The following is a 15,326-nucleotide window of genomic DNA, read 5'->3' as shown; positions in this document are numbered from 1 at the left end:
AGTGGGCTGAAGGTCCTGTCTCCGTGCTGTATCCCTAAGCTAAACTAAACTAAGATGACATGAGTGCAACCGTCAAACTCTAGTCCAACAGGTGGAGCAAAGGGGAAGATACCGAGTGCAGGATATAGTTCTCAGCATTGTAGCGCATCAGTTCCACAGACAAAGTTCAATGTCCACAATGGGGTAGAGGTGAATGGGACAGTACCCTAGCTTATGGAAGGGCCATTCAGAAGCCTGATAACAGAGGGGAAGAAGCTGTTCCTGAGTCTGGCGGTGCGTGCTGTCGAGCGTCTGTACCTTCTGCTGGACGAGAGCGGGGAGAAGGAGGAATGACCAGGGTGGGATAAGGTTTTGTTACATTTTTCATGCAACTGACCAATGGTCTAATACATCTCTTCCACCACAGAGTAGCCTCCGCCTCGAGTCTCCTATTCTTGTTCGGTTTCCGTAAGATTGGTTCAGGATGTCGGGACTCAGCATGAAAGGTTTTTTAAGAGGATCCAGTGGGATCCACGCACTGAAAGCCAAGACAACGTGTATCGGACGGATGGAGGATTCGGACCTGTGTTTCAAGGTGAGGTGTACATTGTGTTAATAAGCCAAGTTTTAAATCTTTCCCGCCCTCACCTTAAACCTACGGCCTTTGCTTCTCGATTCCCCTACTCTGGCCAAGAGAGTCCATGCATTTTCTCCACCAATTCCTCTCATGAAAGTCCCTCGAGCCCCGGCAACATCTAACCTGCACCCATTCCAGCTTGACAACATCTTTCCTATAACATGGTGACCAAGACTCTAAATATAGCCTCGCTGGAGTCTTAGACAACTAACTGTAACATAACCTCCCAACTTCTATACTCAAAATTGTTAAAGATGTCCCTTGGGACAAATACTAACTGAGCAACACTAATTGTGGGGGGGGGGGGTGGAAAGTGCCACAGCTGGATGTAAATAATTCAGTCTTACAGCTCCAGAGACCCGGGTTCGATCCTGACCTCGGATGCTGTCTGTGTGGAGTTTGCACGTTCTCCTTGTGACCATTCGGGTTTCCTCCGGGTGCTCCGGTTTCCCTCCACATACCAAAGACGTGCGGTTCTGTAGGATAATTATCCCTCTGTATATTCTCCTGGTATGTAGGGAGTGGTTAAGAAAGTGGGATAGCACAGAACTAGTGTGAATGGCTGCTCGAAGGTCGGCGTGGAGTCGATGGGCCGAAGGGCCTGTTTCCCTGCTGTGTCTTTCATTCAGTCAACTCCGTGATAATGCCAGACAGACACAAAATGCTGGGGTAACTCAGCGGGTGAGGCAGCATCTATGGAGCGAAGAAATAGGTGACGTTTCGAGCCGAGACCCTTCTTCAGACTGATGTGGGGGGGGGGGGGGCACGGGAAAAAGAAAGGAAGAGGAGGAGACAGTGGGCTGTGGGAGAGCAGGGGAGGGGAGGGGAAGGAGGGAGAAAGCAGGGACTACCTGAAATTGGAGAAGTCAATGTTCATACCGCTGGGGTGTAAACTGCCCAAGCGAAATATGAGGAACTGCTCCTCCATAGAAACATAGAAAATAGGTGCAGGAGTAGGCCATTCGGCCCTTTGAGCCTGCACCGCCATTCAATATGATCATGGCTGATCATCCAACTCAGTATCCTGTACCTGCCTTCTCTCCATACCCCCTGATCCTTTTAGCAAAGGGCCACATCTAACTCCCTCTTAAATATAGCCAATGAACTGGCCTCAACTACCCTCTGTGGCAGAGAATTCCAGAGATTCACCACTCTCTGTGTGAAAAATGTTTTCCTCATCTCGGTCCTAAAAGATTTCCCCCTTATCCTTAAACTGTGACCCCTTGTTCTGGACTTCCCCAACATCGGGAACAATCTTCCTGCATCTAGCCTGTCCAACCCCTTAAGAATTTTGTAAGTTTCTATAAGATCCCCCCTCAATCTTCTAAATTCTAGCGAGTACAAGCCGAGTCTATCCAGTCTTTCTTCATATGAAAGTCCTGACATCCCAGGAATCAGTCTGGTGAACATTCTCTGTACTCCCTCTATGGCAATTTGCGGTGGGACTCACTCTGGCCACGGAGGAGGCCCAGGACAGAGAGGTCGGATTGGGAATGGGAGGGAGAGTTGAAGTGCTGAGCCACCGGGAGATCGGGTTGGTTAACGCGAATGAAATGTGTGTAAATCGATAGGCAATATTTTGACCAGAAAGACAGCCCGTGAATGCTGGGCTCTTGAATGTTATCCTGAAATCTCTCTGTTGCAGAACGGGGGAATGGAGGATCGTCACGCCCTGATCGAGCTGAGCGATTCAGAGAACTGCTTTGTTCTACGGGACCTGAACTCTGTCAATGGGACGTTTGTCAACGACTGTCGTATCCAGAACGCGGCTGTGCGCCTGGCCCCGGGGGACGCACTACGCTTCGGGTTCGGGGGCGACACCTACGAGCTAGTTCTGGACAACGTCCCCTCGGTGAGTGAGAGGTCACAAGGTGTAGGAGTAGAATCAGGCCATTCGGTTAGAATTAGATAACCTCATGCTGCCTCAGCCAGGCCAGCAGCATCATCAAGGACCAGTCTCACCCTAGTCACTCCCTCTTCCCCCCCCTCTCCCATCGGGCAAGAGGTACATCGCTACACGTGACAATATGGAGGTGTGCGTGCGTTTTCACACTTCTGTGTCTCTTGCCTGATGGGAGAGGAGAGAGGAGAGAAGAGGGAGTGGCCGGGGTGAGACTGGTCCTTGATGATGCTGCTGGCCTTGCCGAGGCAGCGTGAGGTGTCGATGGAGTCAATGGAAGGGAGGTTGGTTTGTGTGATGGTCTGGGCCTCGTCCACAATTCTCTGCAATTTCTTGCCGGCCTTGGATGGAGCTGTTCCCAAACCGAGCTGTGATGCATGAAGATAAAGCACAGCTTGTGCAGGGCTCAAGATTCCAGCATCTGCAGTTCATTGTGTCTACACTGTATATATGCATGGTGACTCAATCACCTGATTTATTCTTCGGCTCAGTTCTAACGAGGGACTGGTTCGCTGATTTACATCTCACATTTAAGCTTTGATCAATCAGTCTATTAGAGTATTGTAGATATTGCACTGTTTGATATAAATGTGGCTTTATCAACGTTGCTTTTAATGTCACGTACAAAGTACAATTGATTGGACATGTTGAAGCAAGAATACAAATAACTAGTTCAGTTACATTTAGAAACATAAACATAGAAAATAGGTGCAGGAGTAGGCCATTCGGCCCTATCTATGAAGGAGTAGGCCATTCGGCCCTATCTATGAAGGTAGACAAAAAGTGCTGGGGACACTCAGCGGGTGCAGCAGCATCTATGGAGCGAAGGAAATAGGCAACGTTTCGTGTCGAAACCCGGAAGGGTTTCGGCCCGAAACGTTACCTGTTTCCTTTGGGTTTCGGCCCGAAACGTTAAAAACATAGATAGAAACATAGAAAATAGGTGCAGGAGTAGAGGCCATTCGGCCCTTCGAGCCTGCACCGCCATTCGATATGATCATGGCTGATCATCCAACTCAGTATCCCATCCCTGCCTTCTCTCCATACCCTCTGATCCCTTTAGCCACAAGGGCCACATCTAACTCCCTCTTAAATATAGCCAATGAACTGGCCTCAACTACCTTCTGTGGCAGAGAATTCCACAGATTCACCACTCTCTGTGTGAAAAATGTTTTTCTCATCTCGGTCCTAAAAGATTTCCCTCTTATCCTTAAACTGTGACCCCTTGTTCTGGATTTAGTGTAATCCAGTGGTGGCACGGTGGCGCAGCGGTAGAGTTGCTGCCTTACACCGCTCGCAGAGCCAGAGACCCAGGTTCGATCCTGACTACGGGCGCTGTCTGTACGGAGTTTGTACGTTCTCCCCGTGACTTGCGTGGGTTTTCTCCGGGATCTTCGGTTTCCTCCCACACCCCAAAGGCGTGCAGGTTTGTAGGTTAATTGGCCTGCCGTTATGTTTAAATTGTCCCTAGTGTGTGTAGGATAGTGTTAATGTGTGGGCATCGCTGGTCGGCGCGGACTCGGTGGGCCGAAGGGCCTGTTTCGGGTGACGTTTCGGGTCGAGACCCCTCTTCAGACTGAGAGTCGGGGGGAGAGGGAAAACTAGAGGTTCAGAACAAATGAGAGCCGGCACTGATGACCAATAAAGCGGAGCCCACAATGGTCCATTGTTGGTTGTGGAAGTGGTGATAACGAAGAGATACAAACAGTGAAACTAGCAGAACCACTAGGGTGGGGGTAGATGGAGAGAGTTTACAAGATGTCTCCAAGTGCAGTCATTGCCTCCGTCTCTGTCCCCAGGTGCTTTGCCCTCCAGTGAGCCAGCGATCGGCGTGGCCGGGTCACCTCCAGCTCATCGAGTCGCGCTCTCCCCCGCTGGCGGCGGCGCCGTTTCCAGCGCTCTCCACGCTGAGCTCAGCCAGCGCGCTGGGTGGGTTGGTGCACGGAGGGGGTGCCACCGTTCCCCACCCCCCCCTGAGGAAGCGTGCGGTCAGCGCCGGCAGCAGGCGGGTGGTCACCGCCTACAGCACCGACCCGGGCAGTAGCCCCCTCGCACGAGGTAATGACCCTTCAATACCGAATACATGCAATCACACGGCGCGGTGCGGCACGGTGGCGCAGCGGTAGAGTTGCTGCCTCACAGCGCCAGAGTCCTAAACTTTCTGAGGCGCAACTTTCATCATTGTTCAACTTCTGTCAAGGTGAAGCTATACTTCACCCTCGTTAGACCTCATTTGCACAACGCAGTTGCAGCATGGGACCCATACACAAATAAAAACACTTCTTCCATCGAACGTGTCCAAAGACAGGCCGCTCGATTTGTTACTAACACCTATGAGAGAGAAGCGAGTGTCACCAAACTTGTGAATTCTCTGGGGTGGAACCCTCTCCAAGACAGACGTGAAGCTCACCGTTTGACCTGTTTTTACAAAATGTTAAATGGTCAGCTCGACATAGATTACAAGACCTACACCAAACACAAACCAATTAGGAGCAGACGAGGGCATTTGATCCAATTTGTGATCCCAGCTACCTAGACAGATGTGTACAGCAATTCGTTCTACCCCCGCACAATTAAAGCATGGAATAGTCTCCACCCTACGATAGTTACCCAACCAGATACAACTAAATTTAAAGTAGCTCTTTCTTCCCAAAAACCCTTTCTGGCTTAATCCCTCCCTCCACCACCTCCAGTTTAAATTCCAATTTGGAATGTTTTGGAGGACCAACAACCAAGAGACTCACGACTCCTGACTGTGGCTGCTCTCTGTATGGAGTTTCTTCTGACAAGGTTTTGTGCGTGGGTTTTCTCCGGGCGCTCCGGTTTCCTCCCACACTCCAAAGACGTGCGGGTTTGTAGGTTAATTGGCTTCTGTAAATTGTCCCCAGGATGCTGAACTGGGTGAACATAGAACCAGTGAACGGGTGCAAGAAAGAACTGCAGATGCTGGTTTAAACCGAAGGTAGACACAAAATGCTGGAGTAACTCAGCGGGTGAGGCAGCATCTCTGGAGCGAAGGAAATAGGCAACGTTTTGGGCCGAGACCCTTCTCCAGACTTCCTCACCCGCTGAGTTTCTGATTTTCTGATTTTCCAGCATCTGCAGTTCCTTCTTAAACATCTCTGGAGAGGAATGGGTCGAGTCTGAAGAACGGTCTCGGCCCAAAACGTCACCCATTCCTTCTCTCCAGAGATGCTGCCTGTCCCGCTGAGTTACTCCAGCTTTTTGTGTCTACCAGTGTACGGGTGATTGCTGGTTGGCACGGACTTGGTGGGCCGAATGGCCTGTTTCCATACTCTATCTCTTAAACTAAAACGCATCAGCACCTACTAGATACAAAGGGTCAGACAGACCAGACTCATCACCAGTGACTCCCATCACTTCATGCAGCCTTGGGAAAGCAGCCTTGGGACCTGTCCCACCCCAGTCATACCTTCTTCTCCCCGCTCCATGGAATAATATCCCAGCCTACTCAACCTCTCCCTATAGCTCACACCCTCGAGTCATAAGGTCATAAGGAATAGGAGGAGAATTAGGCCATTCGGCCCATCAAGTCTACTCCGCCATTCAATCACGGCTGATCTATCTCTCCCTGCTAGCCCCATGCTTCTGCCTCTCCCCATAACCCCTGACACCCGCACTAATCAAGAAGCCCTGACAACATGATTGTATTATTTTCCTGCTTTCTACGGGGCGCTGGGAAAGGTATTTAGCGCGAGTGCGGAGGGTCACGGAGGCCCTGTCGACGGTTGATGTTGACGGTGATAGTTTCACTCTTCTTGTCCTAGGCGCCTGGATCAACACGCCCGGCCGCTCGATGGGGAATGGACTCCCCTTAAACTCCGCACAGAGTCTTGAGCTACTCCTGCATGACAAGGTCGGGCGGGTTTGTCTACCATTCCTGAAAAGGGAACTTTGTTTCTCTTCCCACGTCTGCAGAGTGTTGCCAACATTTTCTTTCTGTAATTTGAGTCACGAGTCCGAACATGGATTAGTACAGCCCTTCAGCCCATCATGTCTCTGCTGGTCATGAGCCCATTCTACACTCACCCTATCCACCAACATGTGGTCCATATCCCTAGTTTAGTTTAGTTAACTTGTTATCCTAAAGGGCCTGTCCCACTTAGGAAACCTGAACGGAAACCTCTGGAGACTTTGCGCCCCACCCAAGGTTTCTGTGCCGTTCCCGGAGGTTGCAGGTGGTTGCCGGAGGTTGCAGGTAGTGGAAGCAGGTAGGGAGACTGACAAAAACCTCCGGGGAACTGCACGGAAACCTTGGGTGGGGCGCAAAGTCTCCAGAGGTTTCCGTTCAGGTTTCCTAAGTGGGACAGGGGCATTAAGGGGCTGTCCCACTTACGCAACCTTTTCGGCGACTGCCGGCACCCGTCATAGGTCGCCGAAGATTTTCCACGTTGAAAATTCAGCGGCGACCAGAAAGACGCTAGGCCTTTTTCGACACCTCGCATGAATCATAGGAGACCTCTCACGATCATATAGGCTGCATGGCCGTGAGAGGTCTCCTATGGTCATGAGAGGTCTCCAAAGAGTCGTAGCGTCTTTCTGCAGTGCTGGAGGAACTCAGCGGGTGCAGCAGCGTCTATGGAGCGAAGGAAATAGGCAACGTTTTGGGCCGAAACCTGAAGGAAATAGGCAACATTTCGGGCCGAAACCCAAAGGAAATAGGTAACGTTTTGGGCCGAAACCTGAAGGAAATAGGCAACATTTCGGGCCGAAACCCAAAGGAAATAGGTAACGTTTTGGGCCGAAACCTGAAGGAAATAGGCAACATTTCGGGCCGAAACCCAAAGGAAATAGGTAACGTTTCGGGCCGAAACCCTTCCGGGTTTCGGCCCGAAACGTTGCCTATTTCCTTCACAAGTTCACAAGTTCTTGGAGCAGGGTTTCGACCCGAAACGTTGCCTATTTCCTTCCCTCCATAGATGCTGCTGCACCCGCTGAGTGTCCCCAGCACTTTTTGCCTACCTTCATAGATTCCTATTTAATGACAGTCTTTCTTCACGCATATCGTACAGGAACAGCAAATCCTGAAACTGCAAGATGCGAGTAGCCGCCTGTCTGTGTTTGAGGGAAAGTGCAAGTACAAAGAGGGCATCATCACCGATCTACGCGACGAAGTTGCCTCCTTGAAGCATCGGTTGACCCAGACGGATCACACTCAGGTTGGGCACGAGATCACGCAGCATTTAATCGCACTCGGGCACGAGATCGAGACGAAGAAGCAGGAGATTGAGACTTTGAAAGAACAGGTAGGTAGTCGGTGTTGTTCTCCAAAGAGTTTACCGTCAAATGAATGGGCAGTTGTGAAAGAAGTTAAAAGCTGGAGGAACTCAGTCCGGTCAGGCAGCATCTTTTTTAGTTTAGTTTCGAGTTACAGCGCGGACACAGGCCCTTCGGCCCACCGAGTCCATGCCGACCAACGATCCCCGCACAATAGCACTATCCTACACACACTAGGGACAATTTACTTTTACACCAAGCCAATTAACCTACAAACCCGTACGTCTTTGGAGTGTGGGAGGAAACCGAAGCACCCAGAGAAAACCCACGCAGGTCACGGGGAGAACGTGCAAACTCCGTATAGACAGCACCCGTAGTCAGGATCGAAGCCGGGTCTCTGGCGCCGTGAGGCAGCATGTACGGTGGCGAGTAGTCGCCCAAAGAGTCGTACCTTTTTCTGGTCGCCGCTGGATTTTCAACACGTTGAACATTTTCGGCGACCTGCTGCGACTATGACGGGTGCCGGCAAGTCGGCGAAAAAAAATCACGTAAGTGGGACAGGCCCTTTACTGCAACTGAAATAAAATTGGTGTCTCTGGTGAATTTGGCCACCAGGGGACAGTATTACCCAACGCTTTAACCATATAACCATATAACAATTACAGCACGGAAACAGGCCATCTCGACCCCTCTAGTCCGTGCCGAACACATAATCTCCCCTAGTCCCATATACCTGCGCTCAGACCATAACCCTCCATTCCTTTCCCATCCATATACTGACACTGTCTTTAAATTGTCTAATAGCAGATTTTGCATTCACTGGTCAATCTGATGCTATTTGTTTTCCGGGATTCGAAACGGCTCTGGAAAAGATATTTACTAAATGCCAAAATTAAATACTAATTTTTCATTTCAAGATCTCCATCTTTCACCTGCCTCGTACTTGGCAGTCAGGATGTTTCTAATTCACATTTGTGGCCTTCAGGATGGGGCACGAGAGTGTTTTATGCTCGTCAGTAAATGCACACACGTACACACGTACACACATACACACTGGCACGCACACACAGTCTTACATACATACACGACACACACACAGTCTCACGCATGCACGCACACGCACGCACAATATACGCACATCGCACACGCAGTCACACACCGCCTTACATACATACACCACACGCACACATGCGCACAGTCGCATGCATGCACGCACACGCACACACAACACAAACGCAGTCACACACTCAGTCTTGCATACATACACCACACACACACACACTCACGCATGCACACGCACGCACGCACATGGTCTCACACGCATACAACACACAAGCACACAACACACACGCAGTCACACATGCAATCACAGACACAAAACGCTGGAGTAACTCAGTGGGACAGGCAGCATCTTTGGAGAAAAGGGAATGGGGTGACGTTTCGGGTCGAGACCATTCTTCAGACTAAGAGTCAGGGGAAAGGGAAACAAGAGATAAAGACGGTGATGTAGAGAGATTATAGAACAAATATGTGAACAAAGATATGAAATCCTTCTCTCCAGAGATGCTGCCTGGCCCACTGAGTTACTCCAGCTTTTTGTGTCTAACTTTGGTTTAAACCAGCATCTGCAGTTCCTTCCTACACATCGACCCCTCTGTTATCAGGCTTGTGAATGCTCCGATTCACTTCTACCCCACTGGACATTGGACTTTGTCTGTGGAACTGATGCGCTACAATGCCGAGAACTATATTCTGCATGCTGTATCTCCCGCTGTGCTCCACCTATGGTGACGTTTAACAAAGTCACATTTGCCACCTCCAGAGCTGTGTGGGTGGCCGTGGGCAGTGGGAAGGTGCATGTGGACCACGGAGGTCTAATGGTCTCAGTCCTTATCTTCTCTCGCAGATCGCCAAGCTCCAGATGGGCTCCAGCGAGGTGATGCGGCATTCTCTGACTGACAGAGATCTGGAGATTGCTCGACTCAGGGGTGAGTCCGAGCAGCTGAAGAAAGACAATAACATCATCACAGGTAGGAGAGCTCATCACCCACCTGTCGGTCAACCTGTGCCCTCTGATCCAGTCCTAGTCATGCAGCGTGGAAAAAGGCCCTTCAGCCCAACTGGCGCGGCGGGTAGGACTGCTGCCTCACAGCCCCAGAGACCCAGGTTCAATCCTGACCTCAGCTCCCGTCTGCATGGAGTTTGTACATGACTCGGAGGAAGACAAACTCAAAGCTTGCATTTATATCAAGAGGACTGGAATACAAAAACAGAGATGTTATGCTGAGGCTCTACAAGGCGCTGGTCAGGCTGCATTTGGAGTACTGGGAGCAGATTTGGGCCCCATATCTGAGGAAGGATGTGCTGGCTCTGGAGAGGGTCCAGAGGAGGTTAACAAGAATGATCCCAGGAATGAGGGGGTTAGCGTACGGTGAGCGTTTGTCGGCACTGGGCCTGTACTCGCTGCAGTTTAGAAAGTTGAGGGGGGACCTCATTGAAACCTGACAGAATAATGAAAGGACTGGTCAGAGTGGATGTGGAGAGGATGTTTCCACTAGTGGGAGAGTCTAGGACCAGAGGTCACAGCCTCGGAATTAAAGGGCATTCTTTTAGAAAGGAGGTGAGGAGGAATTTCTTTAGTTGCCTATTTCCTTCGCTCCATAGATGCTGCTGCACCCGCTGAGTTTCTCCTGCACTTTTGTCTACCTTCGATTTTCCAGCATCTGCAGTTCCTTCTTAAAAGCTTTTCACTGTACCTCAGCACACGTGACAATAAACGAAACGGAACTGGACTGAGGGGCTAATCTTCACTAGACTGCGTGCGTTTATCCGATCTATTCCTCTCGTGATTTTGTACAAGTCTATAAGATCAAACCACATAAAACCTTGGCCAAAGTTGACGCTGGCTCTGGTGTTGGGTTGACAGGGCTGGTGACCAGCTTGCAGCGGGAGGTCACATCGAAGGAGCATCAGCTGCTGCAGGCAAACAGCGAGGGGGAGAAACTGCGGCGAGTAATCCAGGAGAAGCACGTGCAGCTGGCCGCCATGTCAGCCAAGGTAACGACCCCCACCAATGCCCCCACCTGTCAGAGACCCAGGTGGAGCACGGCCACAGAGACATACGACATGGACGCAGGCCAAATGAAGCAATAATAATAATAATGGATGGGATTTATATAGCGCCTTTCTAATACTCAAGGCGCTTTACATCGCATTATTCATTCACTCCTCAGTCACACTCGGTGGTGGTAAGCTACTTCTGTAGCCACAGCTGCCCTGGGGCAGACTGACGGAAGCGTGGCTGCCAATCTGCGCCTACGGCCCCTCCGACCACCACCAATCACTCACACACATTCACACACAATGTCAATACCAAAGATCCTACAGCGAGCAAGATAGTCCACTCGACAAAAAAGACATAGTACGGTCATGGGTAGATTCATGGGTCATTTTCGGCCTCATTTCCGTCTCCTCACCAAAGATCCTGTAGCGGAGCAAAGATACTAGTGCTGAGAGCTAGTCCCGACATAGTGCAGCCTCGCCCATGGCCCTGTCGGTTGGTCGGCAGCCCGGCCAGCTGTCGGACCTTCGGACCTTCGCTTACCGCCGACACCACCACCACCACCCCTACTTCTCACGGCCGATCATCGGTTCATGAGTTGGACGGGGCGCCGGACTTTGCACGTGACGTCGCGCGGCCCTGGGCCAAAACCCTTCAGCTGGCCCGCCGGCTGGGCTTTGTGTGCAGTCCAGCACCCGGGCCAACTCATCATTTACCCAGCCACGGCCCAGTCGGTCAACGAATTGCCGTCGGGAATTTCTCCCGTATTTTGACCTTTTGTCCCTTATTTGGGAGTGAGAGGAAGTTGGCGACACTATTGTGAGACCACTAACATGCGCGAGGGGTGGTCTGCATGTTCGGAGTGTGTTTCTCTGAAGGACGTCAGCCTCTCTCTCAAGCAAATACTTGGTTCTTGCGTGGTTCTTGGTTCTTATATTTTCTCTTTGGTTCAGTTTTCAAGACTAAGAGAAAGCAGCATTCACCACGAGGAGATGGTGGACAAAGAGAAGGAACTGGTGGCCCAGAGGAATGTAAGTGTCGTCTCATCTAATTCAATGTGTTTATTTATTTAGCCTGTCCTGCATCTGACTCTTCTGCCAGTTTTAAAGATGCCATCTTTGTTTGGACAGAGTGGATGTGGAGAGGATGTTTCCACTAGTGGGAGAGTCTGGGACCAGAGGTCACAGCCTCATGAACTAATGGCCATTCCTTTAGGAAGGAGATGAGGAGGAATTTGTTTAGTCAGAGGGTGGTGAATCTGTGGAACTCCTTGCCACAGAAGGCTGCGGAGGCCAAGTCATTAAGGCTGACATGGATAGATTCTTCATTAGTGCGGGTGTCCACGGATATGGGGAGAGGATTGTTCGCTGTCTGAAGGATGAGAGCGGTTTTGAACCGTTCAACGACGAGTTTTCTCAACTCTTGCTTTTTGATAACCTGCGCAAGGAGATAGTTAAAGGTGGCGGCACGGTGGAACAGCGGTAGAGTTGCTGCCTCACAACGCCAGAGACCCGGGTTCGATCCTGACCACGGGTGCTGTCTGTACGGAGTTTGCACGTTCTCCCCGTGACCTGCGTGGGTTTCCTCCGGGTGCTCCGGGTTCCTCCCATACTTTAAAGACGTACAGGTTTAGAAACATAGAAAATAGGTGCAGGAGGAGGCCATTCGGCCCTTCGAGCCAGCACCGCCATTCATTGTGATCATGGCTGAAGGTTAATTGTAGGTTAATTTGTAGGTTAATTGGCTAGATATAAATAAATTATCCCCAGTGTGTGTAGGATAGTGCTAGTATGCGGGGATCGCTGGTTGGCAATGGAGCGGTGGGCTGTTCCGCACTGTATCTCTAAACTAAAGGCTAAAATCAATAACCCCACTCTCACCATCGACGGCACCACTGTCTCCCCATCTCCCCAGGCCCGCAACCTTGGCGTGATCTTTGATTCCACCCTCTCCCTTGAGCCTCACATCCGCAATGTCATTAAAACCTCCTTCTTTCATCTCCGCAACATCGCCAAACTCAGACCCTCTCTCACACCTCCCGCTGCTGAAAGACTCATCCATGCCTTCATCTCCTCCCGACTGGACTATTGCAACTCACTTCTCCTTGGCATCAGCTCCACCTACATCAACCGACTCCAACTGGTCCAGAACGCAGCCGCCCGACTCATCACCCACACCAAATCCTGGCATCACATCACTGCAGTCCTCAAACAACTTCACTGGCTTCCCATCTCCCACCGGATCACCTACAAAATCCTGACCCTCACCTACAAAGCCCTCCACCATCTGGCCCCCCCATATCTCACTGACCTCCTGTCCCCCTACCAACCCTCACGGTCCCTCAGATCCACATCAGCCGGTCTCCTCTCCATCCACAAGTCCAACCTCCGCAGTTTTGGGGACAGAGCCTTCTCCAGGGCAGCTCCCAGGCTCTGGAACTCCCTCCCCCAACTGATCCGCAATTCCGTGTCCCTCACCATCTTCCAGTCCCGCCTCAAGACCCATCTCTTCACCTCTGCCTATCCTTAGCCCCACGTCCCCCTCCCTTTTCATCTGTGCATTAATTGCCTCATATTGTGTTTTGAATTGTATTCTGTCTTTACTTTGTGTACTAGTCATGTCTCTACTATTTATTTCATTCCCCTTACATGTTTTTCCTCTACCTGCTAAATTTTTGTAAGGTGTCCTTGAGACTCTTGAAAGGCGCCCATAAATAAAATTTATTATTATTATTATTATTATTAAACCCTTGCTCTGTGACAATGTGCGGGCGCGGAGAGAGTTAACGCTGTGTTTGCATCTGCGGCAGAACGTGAAGCATCTGGAGAGTCGGCTGGCGGAGCTGGAGACGGAGAACGCCGAGCTCCACGGGCAACAGGAGCGCGGGGGGAACAGCGCCGCGGAGGACAAGCGGGTAGGTGTTCCTCAAACCCCACCGTGGATCACCACATCGCGGGCCGCACCGTGGCGCGGCGGTAGAGTTGCTGCCTCACAGCGCCGGAGACACGGGATCGATCCCGACCACGGGTGCTGTCTGTACGGAGTTTGCACGTTCTCCCCGTGACCTGCGTGGATTCTCTCCGAGATCCCTGGTTTCCTCCCGCACTCCAAAGACATTTAAGAAGAAACTGCAGATGCTGGAAAATCGAAAGTAGACAAAAGTGCTGGAGAAACTCAGCGGGTGCAGCAGCATCTATCTGGAGCGAAGGAAATAGGCAACGTTTCGGGCCGAAACCCGGAAGGGTTTCGGCCCGAAACGTTGCCTATTTCCTATAGTGTTCAACTCTTTGCATGGAGCGAAGGAAATAGGCAACGTTTCGGGCCAAAACCCAGGGTTTCGGCCAGAAACGTTGCCTATTTCCTTCGCTCCATAGATGCTGCCGCACCCGCTGAGTTTCTCCAGCATTTTTGTCTACCTTCGATTTTCCAGCATCTGCAGTTCCTTCTTAGGAACCTACAAACCTGTACGTCTTTGGAGTGCGGCAGGGAGCCGAAGATCTCTGAGAAAACGGGGAGAACGTACAAACTCCGTACAGACAGCACCCGTAGTCAGGATCGAACCCGGGTCTCCGGAGCTGTGAGGCACTTTGCTGTTTTAATCCAAGATTCCTGCATCTGCAGTTCCTTACGTGTCTTGTTCTGTTTATGACGAGAATGCAGCACTTGCATTCAAAAATAAATGATTGTGTGTGACTTTGAAAGCCGTGTCTTTGGGACGTCTTATTGTCGTGTGTCCCAGATTGCACAATTACATTCTTAAACCCCTGTCCCACGGTACGAGTTCAGTCCAAGAGCTCTCCCGAGTTTGCCCTGATTCGAACTCGGAGATTTACGGTAAATGCCGCTCGTCGGTACTCGGGGCTCTCGTGGATATTTTTCAACGTGTTGAAAAATCTTCACGAGTCTTCCCGTGCTTACCTGCCGTCAGCGAGTCTTCCCGAGTACCTGCCGTTAGCGTTACGAGCCGCTAAGAGACGTCCCCGAGCTCCGACGTACCCGCTACGTTCATTCTCCGTGCTTACGATTTTTTTTAAACTTGGGAGAGCTCTTGGAATGAACTCGTACCGTGGGACAAGGCTATTACTTGCAGCAGCACAACAGAATATATAAACATAGTACACTGGAAAGTATATAATAAACGAGAGAGGGAAAGAAAGTTATATACACACTCACTCACATATACACACACATATACACACACATATATAAGATGCAAACTAGTAGCACCCTCTTTTTTTTTCCTCTTTGAAATTTGGGGAAGTCAGGATGTTTGTAGAGACCAAACAAGAGGAGAGCAAAGCAGAAAACAAAATTATATAGTAGTTGATGTTTGAATATATATATGTGTGTGTATATGTGTGTATATGTGAGTGAGTGTGTATATAACTTTTTTTCCCTCTCTCGTTTATTATATACTTTCCAGTGTACTATGTTTTGTATATATATTGTAGGAAGGAACTGCAGATGCTGTTTAAATCGAAGATAGACACAAAAAGCTGGAGTAACTCAGC

At 50.4% G+C, this 15,326-nt stretch overlaps 1 protein-coding gene across 1 annotated transcript in view; it reads left to right on the top strand.

The window, feature by feature from the left end:
- The first annotated feature begins 463 nt into the window (after positions 1 to 463).
- The window catches only part of LOC116990314 (forkhead-associated domain-containing protein 1-like), a 68,291-nt gene continuing 53,428 nt past the window's right edge, over positions 464 to 15,326 (top strand). Inside the window, exons 1-9 of the mRNA XM_033047822.1 lie at positions 464 to 574; positions 2,262 to 2,468; positions 4,316 to 4,574; positions 6,305 to 6,393; positions 7,550 to 7,783; positions 9,661 to 9,784; positions 10,681 to 10,811; positions 11,769 to 11,846; positions 13,625 to 13,729. Of these exons, the coding sequence (XP_032903713.1) occupies positions 464 to 574; positions 2,262 to 2,468; positions 4,316 to 4,574; positions 6,305 to 6,393; positions 7,550 to 7,783; positions 9,661 to 9,784; positions 10,681 to 10,811; positions 11,769 to 11,846; positions 13,625 to 13,729 (1,338 nt within the window). The remainder of the gene's footprint in view (positions 575 to 2,261; positions 2,469 to 4,315; positions 4,575 to 6,304; positions 6,394 to 7,549; positions 7,784 to 9,660; positions 9,785 to 10,680; positions 10,812 to 11,768; positions 11,847 to 13,624; positions 13,730 to 15,326) is intronic.

This window comes from Amblyraja radiata, chromosome 31, assembly GCF_010909765.2.
Source record: "Amblyraja radiata isolate CabotCenter1 chromosome 31, sAmbRad1.1.pri, whole genome shotgun sequence".
NCBI classification, from domain to species: domain Eukaryota; kingdom Metazoa; phylum Chordata; class Chondrichthyes; order Rajiformes; family Rajidae; genus Amblyraja; species Amblyraja radiata.
Note: the sequence above shows the minus strand (reverse complement) of the source record. Positions and strands in the feature narration are given on the sequence as shown.